The 22,656-nt window shown below is 41.7% G+C and overlaps 1 protein-coding gene across 1 annotated transcript in view; it reads right to left on the bottom strand.

The window, feature by feature from the left end:
- Nucleotides 1-3,632: 3,632 nt before the first annotated feature.
- unc5b (unc-5 netrin receptor B) overlaps nucleotides 3,633-22,656 on the bottom strand; it is a 95,778-nt gene continuing 76,754 nt past the window's right edge. Inside the window, exons 4-19 of the mRNA XM_046071402.1 lie at nucleotides 18,346-18,616; nucleotides 17,895-18,038; nucleotides 17,405-17,508; nucleotides 16,148-16,328; nucleotides 15,693-15,860; nucleotides 15,016-15,180; nucleotides 12,384-12,416; nucleotides 9,280-9,474; nucleotides 8,485-8,853; nucleotides 8,265-8,352; nucleotides 7,732-7,906; nucleotides 7,406-7,645; nucleotides 6,368-6,517; nucleotides 5,644-5,808; nucleotides 5,343-5,521; nucleotides 3,633-4,806 (exon numbers count right to left, since the gene is read on the bottom strand). Of these exons, the coding sequence (XP_045927358.1) occupies nucleotides 4,641-4,806; nucleotides 5,343-5,521; nucleotides 5,644-5,808; nucleotides 6,368-6,517; nucleotides 7,406-7,645; nucleotides 7,732-7,906; nucleotides 8,265-8,352; nucleotides 8,485-8,853; nucleotides 9,280-9,474; nucleotides 12,384-12,416; nucleotides 15,016-15,180; nucleotides 15,693-15,860; nucleotides 16,148-16,328; nucleotides 17,405-17,508; nucleotides 17,895-18,038; nucleotides 18,346-18,616 (2,793 nt within the window). The 3' untranslated portion in view covers nucleotides 3,633-4,640. The remainder of the gene's footprint in view (nucleotides 4,807-5,342; nucleotides 5,522-5,643; nucleotides 5,809-6,367; nucleotides 6,518-7,405; nucleotides 7,646-7,731; nucleotides 7,907-8,264; nucleotides 8,353-8,484; nucleotides 8,854-9,279; nucleotides 9,475-12,383; nucleotides 12,417-15,015; nucleotides 15,181-15,692; nucleotides 15,861-16,147; nucleotides 16,329-17,404; nucleotides 17,509-17,894; nucleotides 18,039-18,345; nucleotides 18,617-22,656) is intronic.

Genomic DNA, 22,656 nt, shown 5'->3' with positions numbered 1-22,656 from the left:
CACTCTGAGGTCCTCCTGTTGGAGGAAGGCTGACCAGCTGCTAGTGTGTTTTGGGTCCCCCAGGGCTGGGCTCCCTGCATCCAAACATACTATTAGCAACTGGATTGTTCAGACTATTTCCCTGGCCTATCAGGTGCGCGGTTTGCCTTCACCTGTGGCTGTGAGGGCTCATTCTACCAGAGGCAGGGCGGCCTCTCGAGCCCTCCTTTCCGGGGCCTCTTTGCAGGATGTTTGTTTAGCGGCTGGCTGGGCCGCTCCGCACACATTCATTCGGTTTTACAGTCTTGACCTTCCTTCGGCACCTGGCACTCGTGTGCTCTCCTCTTAGTCATGCCACTTTATTGCACACTGGGGCAGGCGGGGTTTTCGGCACGGTTTAGTGGGTATCTCGTTCCCATAGTGTCGTAACCGACGCAGTTCGAGTTCCCTTGAAGGGGAACGTCTCGGGTTACGTTTGTAACCCTGGTTCCCTGAGAAGGGAAACGAGACACTGCGTCGGCCCGCCGCACCTCTCTCCCTGCCTGAAGCGCCTGCTTCATAGTTTAAGCTAATGATGAGTGTGTACAGGTGTGCTTTATACTTTATAATAGGATTGGAGTGATTTCATTCACGTTCAGACCTGCTACGCCTAGAGGCGTTCCCATAGTGTCGTAACCGACGCAGTGTCTCGTTCCCCTTCTCGGGGAACCAGGGTTACATACGTAACCCGAGACGTTCTCTACAATGAGCACAATCTGATGACGTTTTCGAAAGATCATTTTTCAATGATGTTTTTATTGTCCCGAATGAAAATTATGTTTTTATTGTCCCCACCTACACTAACATGAAATATCTGCCCTTATTGTTACTGACACGTCAACCGCCAATGTACCACTTTCAAATGTACAGATGAAAAAAAAAAAAACGAATTGTACGTCAAAAAGAGCTTTTTGCTTTTAGAAAATTGCTTGAATTTCAAATATTCCTATAAAACAAATGACATCATTGAACATCTCTATAAACCAGCAATGTTACACTTTTAAATCATATAATGTGTAGCATATGTTACATATATTATGATTGTACCATTTTGTGTTGTGGGTTTTGTGTGAAAGTGTGGCACATCATATCTACCAGGAGAGGGCACCATAGGGCAGCATGTCCAGCAGTGTGTTATTACTCCTGTGTGGAATGTGAAAACAATGGTAATAGGCCTACATGTAAGAAGACAAGACTAAAATGCTCCAGGAGATTTTGTATCTATGGCTGCAATGAAAACCTGCAGACTCTTGGCTATCTGTACATTGAGTGGACACCACTGGACTAAACTAATTATTAGATGAATCACTGTCCAAATGTGGAGGCTATCAAACTAGCAGCTGCTGAATTGCTGTTTACCCCTGTCAACAACAGATAGAATTGTGCAGGACCAATCTTAGGTGATTTAAAAAATAGTTATAATTTCATGTTGCAGAAAAAGAATATATGTTGTAAATGCTTTACTTTGTATGTGTATGTATGTTCTGGCAGCACATGACGTCTGTTCTCAAAATAGTTTTTATGGGTCTTTAAAATATTATTCTCACAGATTTTTTCACAAAAAAGTAACAAAACCATCCTCTGTAGAGGTGAGGGCTTAGGTTGAAGCTTTTATATTGGACCACCACTTTATGTTTTATAAAAGGTTCAATCTATCATTTAATGAAGCAGGTGCAAAGTGTTGCCTGCCATTAAGACCACACTGCAGTGCACACTCACTACAGAGATGACTCACTGGGATATTTGTTCTCGATAGAAGAGCCTAATCTGACGAATCCCTACACATCCTGCACTGAGGTAAGCACGGTCGATCTAAACACCTGGAGTCAATCCTTGAAGGCCACTATTAGCGTCTCTAAAACCTTGTTAATTTGAAGGCTGGAGTGCAGTTAAAAGCTTTAAAAAGCTAAATGGACCTAAAGGGAATTTTCCAATGAGGTGTGAGGAAATGAGGGACAGGCTGAGTAGCTTGGCATTTTCTGTGAAAATGGGGTGTAATTGATAAAAACACAGATGCCATTTAACAGTGATTTTGTTCTGCCAAGGAGCTCCAAAGTTTTAATTCAATAACAACAACAAAACATTCACTATTGGTAAACTAAGAAATATAATTTATTGCATAAAAATTATATTTAGTTACAGGTAAGAAGGCTAGACGTTTATTTACAATTGGTACTTTACAGAGATAAAATAATGTCACTGATTCCATTTAGTTATTTTTGTAAAAATGTCGGACTTCTTGAACAAAGGCTAAATTCTTCTCTTTGACGGGAGCAAGGAGGAATCCAGTACAGCTTCAGCATACATGATCCAACAGATACTCAAGAAATGTGGACGAATACACACTGTAGTATACAGCAAGCCAGTCTCTGTAACAGGATTTGAGGAAAGAAAATAGCCCCGCAGTGTTCAGGGATCCAAAGAACTGAATTGGTCGTGACGATATTTCCTCAGGGGGTGGGCACGAGTTCATGATGTTAGTCACAACTTGTTGTGTAGCCATTGCACCATTCTTTATTTTGTTCTCCCACATGTGCTTTTTCAGTACTAGCTTCCTCGGTCAGTGATCCAAATCTTCTGATACACATGGAGAGTTCCCACACACACTCCCATTAACAAAAGTGTTAAACCATTCTTAAACCACTTTAGGATACAAAATCAAAACCCTGTCAATGTCCTGATCTGAAAAAATAGAATTACTCTTCCAGGAAACAAAAGAAGTCAAAATGCTTTGCTTTTCTTTTGCACTTGCATAGCACTTACAAGGAGAAATGACAGATCTTAAGTGTGTGCACACCCACCTGCCCACTCTCTCTCTCTCACACACACACACACACACACAAACACACACACACGCACTTGTGTTTTCAGTTCATTCACACAAAACAGCGACATGACTCACTGCTGAAGAGGAGGGATACTGCCTGTGTTTTGGTTTTTGTGGTTTCAAACATATGAACACTTTTTTTGCTTTGTGGGAGAAAAAGACACACAGAACTGAAAAAAATTAGAGATGACAGCATTTCAATTCCTGTCTAACAATAATTGACAGAAAAATATTGATAATGCAAATTGCATGGGGACCCTGACCACAAAGCAGGCGGCTTAGCAAAAAGTTTAACAATATGTTAGAAGGGAGACATAATTAGTTACAGGGCGATGGGTGGATGGACGGACACATGATAAGTTGCAGACAGAACAGATTGAAGCATTATGCAGTTAGTGTTGAGGTAAATTTTATGGCCCCTTGCTGCCTAGTTGATTCAAGGCAAGGCTAATCTATTCTGTAATATCCATCTCTGAAAAGTGGAAACCGCCCTCAGTTACAGCAAAACAATATGCCTACAGTATATTCGCCTGGACATTTGAACACTTCTAATCATGTTTTACAGATTATATTTTACATTTTGAATAGATACACAGTATTAAAAAATAACAAAGAAACGTGGTTTTGTTATTCACAACTGAGACCTCCACTGTGCACCTACGTAGCTCTCCCATTTGGCCTGCTCTACTAGAATCAAAAATAATACACAGCAGCTCAGTAGCCTAAACAAGCACAGATGATAGAACAGGTTCTATATGATCGTAACAGCAATGACAAAGAAAAAACAATCCACAAATATGGATAATAACTTAAAAGGCGTTCCCCAAAGGAAACTTTTAAGGGATGACCAGACAGCTCTCCTGCAGCTTATTCTCAAGAGAGTAGAGGAGTGTGGCAGACCGATGGAGGAACGCGAGGAGAGATGAAAGAGAAACACCCCTGTGAGTCGGAATGATATGCCGAGGCTTTGAGGCATTTGTTGGTACAATATAAAGAGTCAGTTGGTCTAGCCATCCGCTAGTTCTTAAATAAACTTCACCCTCCTCCTATAAAGAAGAGGCAGCTTTTATTTTGAGGCCAAGGCGATATGCTCAAGCCCTCAAACCTTGAGGGTTCGGTTCTCATTTGATTTGTTGACAGTCAAAGCAGTTGGACAAGAAATCCTAGCCTCTGTGATTCAGAGCCGGTTAATGAACAGTTTGTCCATGCGTCTTTCACTGCACACAGAATGAGAATGGAGAAAACAAAAGCCCCTGACATGAGGTGAAATGGTGTTAAATCATGCACTTTCATGCTGCTACTGAAACATGGATAATCCTGTGTTAGCACTTGTGTGTTTGTGTTACTGTTCGTGCTTTAGTGTCTGGAATACATGGATTTATTTATTCATTCCAAAGCTTTGTTATTTATATACAAGAATTGTGTCATTTTCAATCTTTGAAGAAGACAGTCAACACCACATTTGACAGATGACTTTATGCCCATTTTACGCCTTCGTACCCTCAAATTGGTTTCATATCTTGCAGATGCAACATTGCTTTGGAATATTCAAACTGATTCAGATTAGCAATTGTCATAGAATGGCCTGTATGAGAATGGGTTATGGTGCATATGTAGCTACAGTAGCTGATCAGGGGGGCATGAAAAGGAAGAGGTAATGCAGTACATATGAAAGAACCAAAAAAGCTCTGGGGGTCATGATTTGTGCTGGGGTGTGCATATTCATAGGCAGGTATTCTTTTCATCACGGTGGTGAAAAAAAAAAGTCTTGCTTGCTCTCTCGTTCCTTGACCAATCAACAATCCCCATCTGTTGTCATGACAACTAGCACCTCACTCTTGCCCATCTCTTCCAGCGCGGTCGCCAGAGAGACCAGGTCTGCGTCAGCTTGGTGACAAGCTTCCCATAAGTCCAGCAGAACACCTGTGGGGCTGGGCTTTGTTGCAAAGTAGTTCAAATACCTGAAGAGGAGAAAGAGAAGGCACTTTGTAAGAAGAAAGGGACAGAGTAAAGGAAGCCCTCCATTATTGATTACAAACTTTTTAGTCATTAATACTGTATGTTGCAAATACTGCTGGTACTACTTTATTTTGACAGTCCAAATGTGATGCCCAACTAACTATCATATTTCACAAAGCAGGATTAGCTAGTTAGCAAGATGAAATATCTTGCAATGGACAAAATGCATGGCTGAATCATATTCCTGAACCTAATTTTCAAGTCATGTTTTTCAGACTCCTATCAGTATGACTAGGATATAACGGTTATGTTAACTTGAACCTAAACCCAGCTCTGAAATGAACTTTGAACTGAGCCTGAGCCCTTCTTAAAATCATAACCCCATACATCTAACCTCAGCAAATATCTACACGCCACCTTTTGTACAATTCTGAGTTTTGACTTGATAGTAGGAGCTGTAGCAGTATCAACACTGGACTCCAAATCTAAAGCGTGGCCAAACTGCCTTTCACACGCGAACATGTGAGGCAGATCTGACCTGTCAAAGCCCAGACTGCGTGCCAGTAGTCTCCAGTCACATCCTCGAGCACTGGGAGCATCTAAACTGGCACAGATCTTCTGGCGGATGGAGTCAGGCAAGCGAAAGGCATAGGGTCCCACTTGAGAGGAAGGCAGGCATGTGCCTCCTGAGGGGAGGGGCGAGTGTGGTGGTAGAGTCTGGATTGACAGAGAGGGTGAGAAGCATTGAGACAAACCTTCGTATGGTTTGGCATAAATGTTGTGGCTTTCATTGAAGCTTTCTCTGTGTTTGCATGCATTATTTCAGCTGGCACCATTACCTCCTGAATATCTGTGTGCAGCTGGAATATCTGCCCCTCCCCTTCCACCTGTCGGACACAGATCTTACAGGTGAGCTGTGACACAGCCAGACTCCCTCTTTCCAGGCTGAAGGTGCAGTGTAACGGTCTCTGACTGCCGCTCCAAATGTGATAGAACGGGATCTCCTGTTAACAAAGACAAATGTTAAGAAATAAAAAAGGTCTATGCTGGGATTAAGGTGGATTTGTCTTGAGCAGCACAATCAGGAAGGATCTGGAACATAGTTTCCATTCAAGGAGAGTACGATATGCTTTATTTTGATATTGGGTGTTTCCACCAACTGGTACTCCGTGTGTCAGAGGACAATTTATTTCTTAAGCGCACTGTCCATAAATTAGGACCTTTATCAGATTTCCTGTTTGTTTATTCAGAGAGGGTTTAGACTGCAATCTCAGTGCTGCCGCCAAGAGAATGCAGCAGAGGGTTTGGATGTTTACAACAGTAGTGGAGCAGCATTAAGTCCACTAGTTGTATTTTCTGAGAAAATGGCCATTCCACTGAAGTGAAATCAAGAGTTTGTTAGATCAAAGTTTTCTGCTACTTACTCACCTATTAAGAAGCTATTTATCAAATGGTTTTATTAGTCTACATTATTTAAGCTGCTGATGATCTGTGTTACATCGTTAAACATTTTACATATTAACAGTCTGTTATCAAGTATTTGCTGCATTTTGAGTTTCTCACCTGATATTTTGCCAGTAGTTTGCTTCTCCAGTGAGAATGGGGAATGTCGTGGATGGACAGGCGCAGGTTGTGGTAGCTGTCTTTGAAAAGCAGCGGCTTGGGATCCTCCAGCAAAACTCCGCCTAGACTCCTCTCCAAATCCAGCACCTCCTGCACAGGGGCAGAGAGAAGACGGCCTTAGGAACATATTTATTTTTATCAATTTCATTATGGGTTTATACTTTTAACACATTTCACAACATGCTCTCAGAAATGCTTAATTAAAATCCGCAGTCCCTGAGTTGGTGTGTCCAAATGGAAATGTGTGAGAGTCTAACAGTTTGAAAGCTGTCTGAACTTTAGCAGCCAGAAATCATGTAATGTGATGCCAGTAAACTGCACAGCATGCTCATGTTTACTACCCCGGCTGGTCTGTGAACACTTTCTACAAAGTGGACTGAGAGAGGGAAAATATTTAACATCAGTGAGTCCAACTTTCTCTGGATGGAGTGCTTGTTTTCTATTTAGTAGCGGGTTTGTGTTTTGCTGTACTATTTTGAGTTATTGCTTCTAGTGTGTAAGGAGTCAATATGTGATACCAAAATATGATTTGTGTGAGTAGTGTGCATCTGCAGGGTCTCTGTTTCGAGGGGATGGGACTTCTCTATTGCCCTGGACTACAATGGAAATAAGTTATCTTAACTTTTTGTGTTATTACCCTGTTCTAGGCACAACACCTTGTTGGTGTTATATGCTATTTATAATTTGTTTTATTTTATTTCATATTGTATTTTTTGTCATTGCATGTCCAGGTCCCACATTGGAATCTGTATCTTTTGTGATGGTTTTGTGAATATATAGCATGTTATTTGTATGTGTGTGTCAAGCTCTAATCTTGTCTTCTGGAGTCTTTCAGTAATTAGCAGTAATGCACTTGAATAAATATTCACACTAAGTATTGTATTGCATTGCTAGATTGACTGGCAGTACAATACTGATGGTAAATGGTAAAGGAGAAAAGCAAACAGACATGCGCAGAGATCGACACACAAGCAGCACCTTGAGTGCATGTGGGGTGTCGTGGATGCAGTAGATACGAAGGCTGTAGTCCAGGGAGAGGCAGGGCGCTCGAGGGGCGAATAGAGCCAGCTGCAGGCGTTTGCAGGCAGGCTGTGGAGGGCAGGACTGGCCCACGAGGCCGTACGTTCCAAGTTGCTCCATGAGAACATGACAACACTCCTCCTCCAGCTGAAGGTAGCACGGAGACGACAAAGTCTCCTCTCCTACTGTCAGAACCTCCTGCAAAAAGATCGAAGTAGGGTTCAATGATGTCACGTAGGCCAACGAGATATCTGTTATTTGGTACCAGTGCGAAGCTGTCTCACCTCCCATGCCCCCTGGTGAGTCTGTGTCTTGAGTGTGAGGGTCCAGTCAGGTGTAGGTGTGTCTAGCTGGGCACAGTGGGGCAAAGTAAGAACCACAGGGCGATTCAGCAGCATACCAGATGGGCCACAGCTCACCACAGGGCTTAGTACAGTTTGACTGCCCTCAGAGGGTAGCCTGTAAATGTCACACATATACACACACATACACACACACACACACACACACACACACACACACACACACACACACACACACACACACACACACACACATTGATGTATTTGAGGCACACTGAATATTAAACCTTCAGAAAATTGGCAAGAAATGAATCCGCCAATTTTAGTGTAGAAGTTGAGACAAGTTGACACATTTTTCATCCCCAGAAAAAGTGATACAATTTCCAAATAAATGTCAAGTTTTTGGAAGTAGGTGAGTCTTGCATGGGAAAACTTTTGATTGAGGTGAGTCCATTCTGCCTCATGGTTGCAAAACAGTTGAGTGAAATAGAGGAATAAGGATGAGGGGCACTCACGTTGTTTTGTCCCACTTGTTGATAATGAGGTACATCTCATAGAACTTCCCCTGGGGAATTGTGCCTGGGGGGACCAGCAGATTCACTCCTAAGGGAGAATGTGTCATGACTTATCTTATGTGTAATTAACTGAACATGTCATTGGTTCACACTGAGCGCATGAATTCTGTTTTTAATTTGTGTGTAAAAAGACAGCTGCATTCGATATATCCTATGATACCTGTATTGGGGATGGTAAGGCGTCCTCCCAGATTACCCAGAGTGGCGCTGGTGCTCAGCCCAGGCTCTCTGGACAGGGTGTGGCTGTGGTACTCCCGCTCTCTGCCCACAGTACCTACCGACTTCAGGCTGAGTATTTCCCCGTCATGTGAGCACATGTCTGCAGGGAGCTCCAGGGAGGAAAGAGTGGAGGCGTTATACACCTTGATTTTGAGACCGGGCAAGGGGTCCAGCAGGGGAGAGGTGGTCATGGGGATTTTGTGGGGGCTGTCGTTGACCCCCTGCTGCAGGGAGAAGAGTGGCCCGCGGAAAGCCCCCGCTGTTGCTGTCAGATCGGGAGGAGCTGAGGGATGCAGAGGGTGAGGGTTATCTGTGGACACAGGAGAAGAGAGGAGCTGTTCTCTTATCACCAGAAATGACACAGGCAGAGTGCTAAAAGTGACGCGGGTGAAATGGATTAATGTTGCTAATTAATATTTGATAGCAAGAAGGAGAGAGGATACCATGACAAATGCTTTAAGAATAAAAAAAAAAAACTGCAATGCAGTAAAGAATGGAGAACTGACTAAGTGAGAGGAGCTAATGGTATAAAAAGAATAAATTTATGGGATGAATAGCAATGTGAAAGTGAAATGACTTGTGAAATCCTTCTATTAAGATGAGTAAAAACAAGAAAAGTTTTGAAAATAAACAATAATAAAAAAAGACATTGTATAAGAAATGTGTACTGAATGATGCATGTGTGTGACTGGGAGTATGTGTGAGAGTGTATGTGTGTGTGTGTGTGTGAACTTACCCTGTCTGGGAGGCTTGTAGTTGCCAGGGTGGAAGGCGGCTGTGAGAGCAGACGATGAATCCGTGATGTCTCCGTGGAGATGGCGGCATCTGCGGCGATATGCGAGCACTCCCACGCACAGCACCAGTATCACACACAGCAGCAGGGCCCCAACCAGACCAGCGTAGACCGCTACACCCATACCTGGGGCCAACGCTGAAGGAGGGATTGAAAGGCAGCCAGTCAACGCACAATAAAGAGACACATGAAAACACACGGATACAAATGCGAGGGAAACACAAGAGGGAAGAAAATTCAATTTAAGAGATATCATCTGATTTACTACATATCAGTTGTAGCAGAAAGTAGCATAAATTAACAACAAATCCATTAATCTCACTAATCAAGATTCTAAACATTTTCTGGTTCCCACGCATCAGATGTGAGGATTTGCAGCTTTCCTTACCATTTTAAATTCATCTTTTTTTTAAAAGAAATTTTGTCTGAAAATTTTAGATCAGACAAAGCAAATCAAGAAAAAGAAATGGGTGATGGCACTTTACACTATCTATATTCTAATACTCGAATAATTATTCATTACATTAATACATTAATCCAATACATTAATCTATAGTTAAAATAATCAGTAGCTGCCGCCCTGTTTTGACAAGGGCAGCCACAGTTGAAATTAAAATCTACAAAAATAGATTTTTTTTAGGTTTATCTAAAAACGATACTGACATGCCCATTTGCACATTAAATGAGCTATTGGTCACTGTAATTTTTCCTCCTGTCTATACTGGACTTGAAGAGATTCCTCCCTAACATGACTTAAATGTAAGTGATGGGGACAACATCCACAATCCTTGTTCTGTGTAAAAATGGCAATTCAAAGTTCAGCTGAAGCTAATGTGAGTCTTCAGCAGTCTGAGTAAGTCAGATCAAATGTGTATCTTAAGTTGCAGTATTTTTAGTGCTTTATTCCCTCTTTGTGTTACTTTCACACCATCACGGCTCGGGAAGGAAACACGGTCCGGGAAATAAAAATTGGTGATTAAGCACTAAAAAGACTGTAACTCTAGAAAATACTAGGGATCCACAGATCTGATATGCCCAATTGGTATTGACACCGCTGCTGACCTTATTAGGTGGATCAGGTGTCGGCCATGATGTGACCGATCCACATTAAATGCAGTTTCTTTGTCAGTGTCATTATAAAATTCACTGTGTTTGCTATGAGTGACATAAATTCTGTCACGGCGGGTCACTGTTATGCTGGCATCATGTTACCTCACATAAAAATTATGCCAATGAGTTCCATGGAGAGGGGGTATTCAATTTTAAAAGTTGGGGAAAACATGAGTCCGCATCCGCACAGTCCCTGAGTTGAGGTTTTGGCATCAGGGGAGAAAACGTTGGATTGGTGAAGTCTCATTTTTAGCTTCAGCTGAACTTTATAACGAACCACAGGAGTGAAAATCCACAGAACAAGGACTGTGGATTTTATCCCCCATCTGTTACATTGGAATCGCATTAGGGAGGGTGTCATTACACAGCCTGTATGGACAGGAAGAATGATCACAGTGACCGAATGCTCTTTCATATGAGTGCTGTTTTAAGATACAGTAGATTTGAAAAAAGTGAACACATTCTTTCACTCGGGCAGTATGCCTGCTAGGATGTTCAATTTGATTCTAGCTAAAGATACATAGTTTTTGGTTAAAAGAGATCATATAAAAAATCAACATTTATAAACAGCTCCTCCAAGCCTGCAGGGGGCCCATCTGACAACAAAACTGGATCTGAGCTGTGGGGGGGTTGACCATAACTTCACTCGCTCCCTGTTGGACTCCTTCTCTTTTCCCCTGCTGTGTGATTAGTTGTGACTGGACTGCAGGCCCACCACAGCCTGCTTAGTCCTGACTCCCCAACACTAGCGGAGCCATACCCAGCCCAGACACGTGAGCCAGTCACACCACAGCAGAAAAGAGAAAATGACAAGGAGCGAGGTTGGCGGGAGACAAAGAAGAGCAAAAAAAAGAAGAAGGAGGAGACTAGATTATCAGAGGAGGAGAGAGCTAGAGGAGAGGCAATTTGGCAAAAAGGAATAGGAAGTAGTTAGATAAGGTTGTGATTTGTTGAGAGGACAGACGGATTATAAGTGTGGTGAGGAGGAGAGAGGAGATAAGGATAGTGGTGCTGGAGGAAATGGCCCATCTTATAAGAGCAGGACGGAGTGGAGAAGGAGGAAACCACAGACACTACAGAGCAGCAGTGAGAGTGGAAGAAAGGGTGGAGGAGAGGAAAGCCGGAGGCAGACGGGCTGGCAGAGGAGCGCTCCCGTGCTCACGTGGCGCGATGGAACCAAATCCGACAGCCGTCCGCACTTATTACCACAAACGGAACAATAGCGAATTAGGTGCATTACCGTGGCTGCTCTCCCCTGAGCCCGTGTCACAATGAGCTAGAGGAATTACCATCACTTCAAATGTAAACTACTGTATATATCACAGATTAACTGAAAGTCAGACAGAAATAAACTGTTTTCCTCCAGCAAATGCTGTGTTTTCACCTCATAGCCTTTGGATCAAAGAGTGTCAGTTTAGAGGCATTTAATTTTGCTCCCTTCCTAACAGAGCTTGCAGATCGCCCCCACACACAACATGTTGGTTTAGAGCCAGATTAACTGTTTTGGGGCAGTTTGTTTAATTACACTAACACTTATTAATCTCTTTGTTGTATTCTTAATTGTAACTTTTTTTTTCAATCTACAGTTGCAGCAAGCTGTTATGTAATGATGCAACGTGCTAACATGGAGCCAGCTCAGAAACCTATGCTACGCTTAGTCAACATATTGGACAAGACGGGATATACACACTCATAAGTGGGCCGGACAAGAAGGTGAGGCGTGTCTTCACTGAACTCGATATGAGATGACAACACAGTGTGGACAGACGGGCTCAAGCTCCACACGAAACGCGGCACGCATTCAGCTCCACGTGCTAACACAGATGTTAGGGCTCCTGTGTACGAGCGCACAGACAGACAGACAGACACACGCAGACAGTACAAACACAAACAGCATGAAGCAGTGGAAGCGTGAAGTCATGGGAAGGTGAACTTACGATGGCTTGCATGTTCAATAGAAATCTTTGTATCTGTTTGAACAGGAGAAAAAACAAGAGAAGGAGAAAGGAAAAAAACAAAACAACATAAAAATGGATGGACTAGTCGTTATGCAAATGAGAGATGCAATAACATAATACAAAGCAGAAACAGTAAAGTAAACAATAGCTCATCAATATGAAAATAGAAATGTAAACATAAAAGGCATACTGCAAGCAAGAAAACATACTTTACATCTAAAAATAATAACCTCTTCAAGGTAGGTGTGAGAATGTGCAGAATTGTGGAATGAAGTTCAGCGTAATTGTTTCCATAATGTACAAGAAAAACGGAGAACAAAAGCCTATCAGAAATGACTGTGAAAGAGATTAGGATTGTCAGTGATAAAGTTGAAGACAGTCTTGAAATGAACAAAGACACTGGTGCTGTGTGGCACAGGAAGGAGACAATGTAGCTTAAAAACTGCCTTTTTATATACACCCCACAGGGTATGTTTTCAGCTTCATCCTATGAAACAAACATCTCTGTCCTGACGGGAACAATCTTTTCCGAGATAACACCAATGTGAATCATCCCTGTGTGGCTTGATGAGTGTTGAAAACCATCTGTCAGGATCGCGTCACTTACTATGTCTCAAACCAAATAACCTTCTCTCCCAAGCATCATCAAAACACCAAATGGATTCCCCGACATTCATTCATCCAAAAGCAATTAGAATCTAGGAGGCAGCGAAGAGGATGGTTTGTGGCGTCTCAAAGCATTTTACATTTATGTCTGATTTAGCCGATTAAAAGGATCAACAATGAGTGAGACTTTTCAGTGCTTCAACTCTTTGATTGTCTGAAGCATGTTGGGAACACAAAGAGTCATAATGTCATCAGGACAATTTGCAGAAAAATCACATTAAAGTGCTGGAAAAATAAATAACTCAGTCTGTGACACACACACTTTCTACAGCACAGTGCTTCCCATCTTCCCCCTCTCTTAGAGCCACTTGAGTGCACGTTTTCCTGACAGACCCCTGAGAACGCTGTGCTCTGTACAGCCAAATCAGACAGTGTATTTGTCTAATCTGGCTGCTCCATGAAAGCCTGTTTATGTCAGGACTTGCGTGTATGACTGAGTTGAACCACAGCCTGAGCGTGAATATGATCCTCCCCATTGCACGTGCATTTGATGAGGTTTGTCTGTATGCTTGGCGCGTGTTCATTTGTGTCTTTTGTGTGTGTGTTTTTAAGTGTGTGTATTTTTTAAGTGTGTACTTGAATGTATTTCGCTGCCTCTGCGGATGTGCGTCTCTAAGATTCTAATGCGCTGTCAGCTGGATTCCTCTCAGCTCATCATGGGCTGCACATTGGGTGTCAGTGTGAGTCTGACTCACTCTCATATGCTCTTCCCTGTGCTAATTTTTCGACTTGGCCGTGTCATGCTCGCTTCCCACTCCATATACTCCCTTAGCCTGCACTGTGCTCTCTCTCTCTCTCTCTCTCCATCTGTGCTCTTTAGATGTGGATCACTTGCCTTCTCTTTTTGCGCACCTAAATTCTGCCTCATGAAACATCTGTCTGCGATTGAGCTGTTTTTGCTTTCATCTCTCTCTACATCATTCATGCTTTTACCCTGCTGCAGTGGCTAAACACTGGTTATACAGTCCAATGCAAAGTAGCTTTGAAATGCAATACACCTTATAAAACTGTGAGCTACGAGCAAATAAATCACTGCCTGCTAGACTTGCTATTATCAATTTAACAACCACCTGAAGCAGCAAATATCCTGACTGACCTCTATAGATACCTTAGAAAATCCCTATTCTTTCCGATATTAGACAGTTGAACTATGTGCACTAGTGAACTAGATTCAACAGATGCTGACCTGTATTAAAGGGTCAACTGTATGTGTCTTTATTATGCAATCAAAAATAGTTTAGAAAGCAAACAATCCACACTCACAAATGTGTGATAAAAGAACCCTAAAATTTTGTTTGCGAATACAGAACTTTGGCAAATCCACAATGTTGAAATGGTGAAATCTTGTGGTTGTGGCATATGAAATAGTATCAACAATCACCTCATGGATTTAAAATGGTCATAATGAGGAAGGTTTATTTATTTATTTATTTTTTTATCATTTTAGGACTTAGGTGACTTCATGTATTCAACAAGATTTATTTTATAATAAGTAATAAAATGTAATTTTTATTTGGCATATCTATCTACTGGTGAACAACAAGTCCGGTACCATAACTGCATGAATTCTGCAATTCACATCAAAATCCAAACGGCGGCTGGCTTGACAGCAGTCAAAAAGTAATCTAAATGCACCAGTTCAAACACAGCATTCTTGATATTACTAAGACGGCATTGATTTTCTTTGCTCCCGCTCTGTCTTCTCCACAGACTTTAAAACTCTCTCTCGTGCTTTCTAACAGTGGAAATTGCCAAGCTGTCACTCCAATCGAGACTGGCCCACCCACGAGATTTGAGCTCAACATTTTGTATTCGCGAAACATTTTAAAAAGTTACTCCGCACAACTGAAGAATTACATCATATCAAGAAATGTATATAAGCCAAATATTAACTTCCTTTTGACATTTATCACCCCAGTTCAAACATAGTGCCCAGGTGACTTACTGCGCGCACACAGCCCCTCAGTGCAGTTTTTGCTCTCCATCATGCTGCCGCTGCAGTGCTTTCCTCCGTTCCTGGGTGGGGGGGCTTGACACTCGCGACTGCGCCAGTGTGTGCACTCTGTCCCACACGCGGACCACTTTGCCCACTCTGTCCAGCCTCCATCCACTGGAATGGAACAGCAGAGATGTGCTGTCATTTTACAGCTAAACGGCAGCTAAGCACTCCAGGTACAGGGGAATTGGACATGTTATAATGGGACATGATACATATGGCTTGAAGTGCATCATTTTGCAATTTGCGAAATACATTTTGTGGTTTGTCTTTAATTATTTTGGGGTTAGGGTGGTCTGACACACAGGGCAAAGCAATAAGTGGCAGAATGGTGTGTGACAGAGAATCAGATAACTCTATGTTCCTGATGTAGATGGCTATTCTGTCCTGATTGGATGAAGTTGTTTTTGAGCTGAAAATATTTGAAATGGTTGTATCTGAAGTAAAACTTCACGTGGAGGAACACAGCTGAAAACCAGCATCTGATGTTTTTTTTAAAAAAAGTTTTAAAATTCATCCTGGTACATCCTGCAAAATATCCCATTTGGGAAATATCCTGATATATTCTAGTGTTGTGACTGTCGCCTGAAGATATTAAATAATACAAATGAGTATGTCGTCTTTACCTGGGCACAGTGTGGTGCAGGTCACTCTCTGGAAGGGTGGGCCCTCACAGAAGGCTCCTCCATTCAGAGGGGCAGGATTGGTGCAGCTGCGTGTTCGGCGCTGCCAGCCCCGTCCGCACTGAGCATTGCACTCTGACCATTCGGTCCAAGAAGACCAACCTCCGCTCACTGACAAGACAGGCACATGGGCAAAGTGAGCAATTACTACGCTGATCAACTTTAACAGTAATTAGAATATAGACAACCAAAACATCCATGCAGCCCTGCTACTCCTCCTAGCATACACATTGATGAGTGGTAGTAAGCTTAGAGTTTAATCCAATGTAGAAACTGACCTTTTAATGATAGCGTAGTGTTTTTGATAAATTTTAAAATTAAATTTAAGCTTACTGAATATACATATGTGATGCAATGTGTGTGAAGTGAAGCAAAGGAAAAATGTGTATGTGTGTTACCATAAACAATGAGAGTAGCTGTGCTGCTGCGTCTTTTGGCCACCACATTACGAGCTACACAGGTGTAGTTAGCGGTGTCTGAGAGTCTGGCCTGTTTGATGATCAGATCATGATCAATGGTGATCAGGAAGTTCGAGTCCTGCGATGGATCTATGACATCCTCATTCTTCAGCCAGTCCACCTGTAGTGAGGCAGGCACACACACGCACACACACACACACACACACACACACACACACACACACACACACACACACACACACACACACACAAATACACAAATACACACCACTCAGAACTTTGTTGTACTGAAAGAAACCTTCGCCGTGATCACACCGCAATGAAATTAATTAAAAAGGAAAAAGTAACCATAGAACTTAATTCTTCTGGCAAATAACTCTTCACATAAATCATTGTACAAATCAGTGGGTGTGTATGCATAAACATGAGTCAGCACACCACACACAGACCCATTAGGTAAACAGAGTAAAGCTGCAGAATATAAAGCTATCATGACATGCTTCGACGCTACATGTGGTATTGACTGTCAATATTTGATCTTTTTAGTTTGCTCAGGAAAATTATCATTTGTGGCTTCTGTTGGCCAAACCTTTATTTTTGACAACCACAAGCAATGCAGTTAAAATTTATCATTAAATCATTCTGAAATTCCTCTCTTGTAATCACATAACATGAGCTTTCACACTTTGAAGCTATGTGCTTTTCATGTCACGTAATAACATGTTATTTAGCCACTAAAAAGAACAATACAGCTTGTCAAAACATAAATATTTACTTGAGTAATAAAAATCTACATTTATGACTAATTTGTTTTCTTTTTTTAATATATTGTTGTCCTGCCATTTTATGGGAGAAATAAAAATGTTTGATATAGTGCTGTACAGTTAAAGCGGTGTTAAAGTATTAAAACATGACACAAAGTGGATTTAAGCACTGCCCTTTTTGCTTTGTTGCTTAAATAACATATTACTGATCGTTATATGTTTTAGGGAGTTTTTTCTTGATGGTGCCACGTAACTGGATAGACTTAAATCTCTCAGACTTCAGTGGCTCGCCCTTTTCTATGCACCCTTGTGTATTATGTTCATGGTGTTCTATAACTGATTACTTAGATCTTGGCTTTGCTATCTCGGCTTGAGATATAGAGTTATAAAAACATAAATGATCTTGAACTATTACCCTTCAGAAACAGAAACACAAATATAACTCTAAAGTGATGAGGAGGGAGAGATCTACCTCAGCAGCGGGCATGCCCTCCGGGGGGCGACACTGCAGCAGCACCTCCTGCTCAAGGCGCACCTCCCGCCCCAGTGGCTCCTGCTCAAAGTTCTTCCTCAGGTCTACAGGGGGCGACACAGATGAAGTCAGTCAGCAGTTACTGAAGGATTGCTCGCGACAGCAGCGACACCCTGTTTATCTTAGTGACACTGGCTGTCACACACACACAAACACACATACACGCGCACCAGGCAAAGCCCCCAAAAGCCTCTGTCACTGTGTCATGTTTTTTCACTTTATACCCCCATAAACATGCAGTGTCAATCACACTGCGCCACACATTACCACGTGGGACTAAGATGGAGTGCTACAGCAAATTTATTTGCATATATACTTAAACTGACACTTTTGACAAGCAAAAAGTCAGAAACAGTTGCCCTTCGGCTGTCTCTCTTCCTTCCTTTCTCTCTCAATCTGTCTCTCGCTCTCACACAAAGTTGGTACTGACATGCAATGCGAACATAGGCACGGTTGCTCTTGGTGGTGCCCGCCGAGCTCCAGGCCACACACTGGCACCAGTAGTCCTCCAACCCAAACAGCTCCTCCACCTGGGTCCTTGACACCGAGATGTCCACCTCCCGCACCACCAGCCCTGTGCAGAGAGAGAGAGTGAGAGAGAGAGAGCGAGAGAGAGAGAGAGAGAGAGAGAGAGAGAGAGAGAGAGATTAGAGAGACATATTTTTCACAGTACATATAAATAATGCATTGGCTGCAGGCCAAATGCAGTTAACATGTTCATAAAATCCTGTGGGAGCTAATGGATTATGTAGTTGAAAATGATGTTTGTAATTGAGTGTGATGTTTATGTCCGTGAAATACAAGGTGACATTACTGTGTGTATGTGTGTGTGTGTTTGTGTAGTTTACAGGCACTTCTGCGTGTGTGTATGTAAGTATTACCTGTGATCTGGTCCAGGCTCTCTCTGGTGACATGATCGTTTTGATTGACCCATTCTCCGTTACATTTAAAGTAGATCTGGGTGGCCGGTGATGCCCGGCACCGTAGCTGGACCGGCCTGTTCTTTACGATGAAAGCATCCTCCGGTTCCAGCAGGAAGTCTGGGAGAGGTTCTGCCGGTGCTGATGGGAAGGAGTCAGGGAGAACCTCGGCCTCGCTGTAGTCGCTGCTCTCTGAAAAGACAGAATTGATCACTCGAATTGAAGTGTCTGCCTGCTGAAAGCATACTCAAGCAGTGCAGAGGGTCTCCATCAGTATTTGGATGGCTGCTCTGTGGCTGATACTGCATTCTGACCTCACTGTTGAGGAGGTAAGAAATAAGCAAAAGGACAAATTTATCCCTCTGGGATCAATAAGCTATATACCTGGAGGGAGTGTGTGTGACAGCTTGTCGTGTATGTCTCGATCCAGCTTTAAGGCATGTGTGAACGAGTCTGTCAGCAGTGTTTCACAACATACTTTAAGGCAAACCTGTTAGTGTATTTCAAGAAGACATTTAAGGTGCTGACAGTTTGCACTGTAAATTGAGGGGCGCAGTGACATTTTTGTCTCCTTGTACTGCCAGTAATCTGGTCAATGCAGGCGTCCTGCTCTTGTCTCTCTGGGAGAGTCCATGCCTCTCAGCTGGAGAGGAGAGCTGCTGACCTTCCACGGACAGGTCCTGTTGATCGCACATTATCCCCTGACATTTTCGATGTGACACATCCCTCTTGGCAATGCTGCCAAGAGCTTCTCCTGGCAGGAAGGACGCTGTATTTGTGACCTCTTCACTCTGACTTGTTACTCTTATAATGACGAGTAGATCCCAGGCAGTGTATAAATGCAGCAATATTATTGGCCACTATACTACTAGTTTTCACAGCAGTAGATATATGAAGGTATATGTACAGTAACTTGCTATTTACTACACTTTTTTTTTTTTACGGTCAGCCTGTTTGCTGTACTGATTGTAAAATTTGTGATTTTGGTCCATAAAAATAATAAATAACACTTAAAAGACTTGACAGTTTCAAGAGTATTGTAATTATCTATAATAATATAATGACAAAAATTGTCAAACATCACATCACATTATTCTCCAGCTGTTAGTGCTGACATTGGACTCAAATATTCCGTGTCAGTCAGACATGTCTGTTTACCAAACTGCAGGGAATGACTATGATGCAAGAGAAAAACCCTTGCCACAACTCTTGTGCCCATCAACTGGAATGTATCCTTGTGTGCTTGAGCAAAATACTGAAGCACAGACAGTATGGAGAGGACCTTGTGACACAACAACTTGCAAACAACAGGACTGAAGTAGCCTCTGCTATGAAGAATAACCTGAAGACAGTATTGCTATAATGTTCTGGCAGAAACCTGACAAATATAGCACACATATATCTGACAAACGTATGCATAGAGCACACATACACATATAGCAAATACACAACACAACAAATACACAATACTCAAATATACTTTGTTAAGGTATGTTTCAAAAGCCACCATAAGAAGTCGCCAGAAATGTTCTCTCTCTTTTTATTATATTGATATTACTATCCAACTCTTATCATCACTTTCTGACGTAATCCAGGTTTTTATAAATTGTTAATGTGTCTGACCGTCCAATAGAGAACTTTTTTCTGCTTACGAAAATGATCTAAATTCAATAAGCATTAAACGGAAGACTGGAGAGGAGTGCAGGGGATTGTCGGCTCCAGTCAGGAGATGCCAAAAAGGTATGGGCATATTCAGCACGGTACACTTTCCTCCCTTTATGCACACACACACACACACAAGCATAGCTCATGGGTTATTGTGCTTTTCTTACACAGCAGTCTCAAAGCACTGAAGTTTTAAAATCTCATTCTCTACATTCAGTGGATAAAACAAGAGGCATGAGGGCAATGGGACTTAAACCAGACAAATTTGCAGCGTTCAGTTTTCAAAATGTATCGAGCCCAAACTGATCAGTTATTCTACAACCAGGGAACAAGAGAAACTACTTAGAAAGATACCATCTCCTATTTTAGGAAAGTGAGCACTTCACCACCCCCACCCAACTGTTCCCCTTGACAGATTGTCTGAGACATTAGGGGAAAGCAAAGAGGAACAGAGCATGAAGGCAGTTGGAGAGAAAGTTGCAGCATGATTCAAACCAACACCAGCAGGGATTCACTGGATTCAAGAGGCTGTACCATCTTCAGGTATAGAGACCGAACCATCTCTTGACCCAAATCGTTTCCGCCATAAAAAGGCTGGCTGGGACAAAAGAGGCAGAAGCAGTGCTGCCCACAGCTCAGAGCCTGGCAGTGCTGTGGCCACAGGACAGGCACAGAGGGCAATAGCTGCCCCCGGCCCAACGACCATCCAGGATGGACCTGTCATCCTTAATCTGTCTCTGCCTCTCTTCACCGTGTCTGTACCGCAAAAACACATCCTTGCTCTTCCATGTGACTTTTTCTATAAAGACCTTCCGCCGCCTACATTTAATTCACTAACCCATGACCCCAAACTGAACCCTCACCGTTGCACGCTCACATATACAGTTTTTTTCAATTGCTAACCTGCATTGTTCAAAACCGAAGTCACATTGTCAAAACTCTTCACACAGTCAGCAAAACAGAAGTGTATGTGGACCAATCTGAGAATCATTTTTCATTGCTTTCACACAAAATGCATTCAATGACCACTTTCTCCAAAATCCATGAACTCTTTTCCCATTACTACTTCACCACCTGCAAAACACTGTGTCCAAAACTGTTAAAAACACATTCAAAACAAAATGTTTGCAAATTTCCTGCTTGCTATAGCTGGACAGATATATATAGAATATCTTTGCAGAACATTTACATCCATTTTATGTTTTAGAGAAATATGTGTAATGTTTTGAATGTGGTTTTACTATAAAACTGCAAGCTGAGTGTAAAGCAAGAAATGTGCTTATATTTTAGCAGAATTGGTTCAAGGGGATGGTACATCAATTACAGACTGTGTTCATTGGGTCTCAGGTACCAGTGTTAACTATTTAAACAACTGAAAAAAAGTTTATTGTAGCACTGAAATGTCAGGAACTTCTTTTTTTTCACAAGTAAATTACTGAGTGCATTTCTGATTCATTCTTGTAACATATACTATAGTACAGTCAATAAAGTGAAAATATGATACAGGTTTCTTCCATTTTTTCTCAGTCGCTTTGGTACATTTGCAAAATGGCTAAACTAGGCTGTACTTTTTCTGTATGGCATAGATCAATTTCAACAGTACAGAGTTATAATAAACCTTGCAAAAGATTGGACAGGATTCACAGTTACACTTTTACTGTATGCACTGTAATTTGTTTTGTATTGTGATGCAGAAAATAAAAAAACAAGACTATTTTACAGCACAGCATAGCACAACGGAAACAATTACAAAATAAGAAATGGAAACATGAAAAAAAAACCTTTAGGTTGATGTTCCTGTCTATTGGGCCACAGATTCTTATTCACAGCACAACAGATCAGAACTTCATCAATTTACTGTAGGACACATTTACAAAACAAGCCTAATAGACATATGTAGGAAAATGCAGATTATGACGTGTTCAACCATTTTGCATGTAGTGACTTACGCAATGAACTTATGTCTAGATGTTTTGGGGGGTAAGACTTCTCAACAAAGAACCATTATACTGTAATACATTGTGATCAACATGACATACAGTAAGCAATTGATAATGTAGGAAACAGCAGACAAATGTACATAATAATTTGCATAAATGTGTCAAAGCATGTGCAATTTGCAGTTTCTCAAAAGACTGAGAAATTGCTTACATATGGTGTGCACAATCATGTGGAGGCTGAACAAATAGAATTTAAATTCTGATCTGAGAAATGTATCAAAGTGACTGAAAACAACTGTATTCTATAATGAAATACTGATTTATATGAAAATATCAGTCACATTTCAAGGATAAAAGTTCAATAAATGTACATAATGTTTCCGGTTGTTAGTGTTTTGTAGGTCAGTGTGTTATGAGTGACAATGTACACTTTCTGAGTGCGTATTGTTGGCAGTGTTTAGGCTGGCTGTTTGGTCGTTTCAGTTTTGACCACTGCATCTTGGCAATTGAAAAAAACTGTAATATAAAAATATAAAAATAATGATTACTTTTTTGGAAAATAGAAATATTTTTTTCTTGCACTAAAAACAAACTTTACGTAATAAATGGTTTAGTACATTTAGACACAGTAACAAAGCAAACTGCACAAAAGCAACACTTGTCAAAC

The sequence above is a fragment of the Micropterus dolomieu genome, linkage group LG15 (genome assembly GCF_021292245.1).
Source record: "Micropterus dolomieu isolate WLL.071019.BEF.003 ecotype Adirondacks linkage group LG15, ASM2129224v1, whole genome shotgun sequence".
NCBI classification, from domain to species: Eukaryota; Metazoa; Chordata; class Actinopteri; order Centrarchiformes; family Centrarchidae; genus Micropterus; species Micropterus dolomieu.
This window is presented reverse-complemented; position numbering and strand designations above follow the sequence as displayed.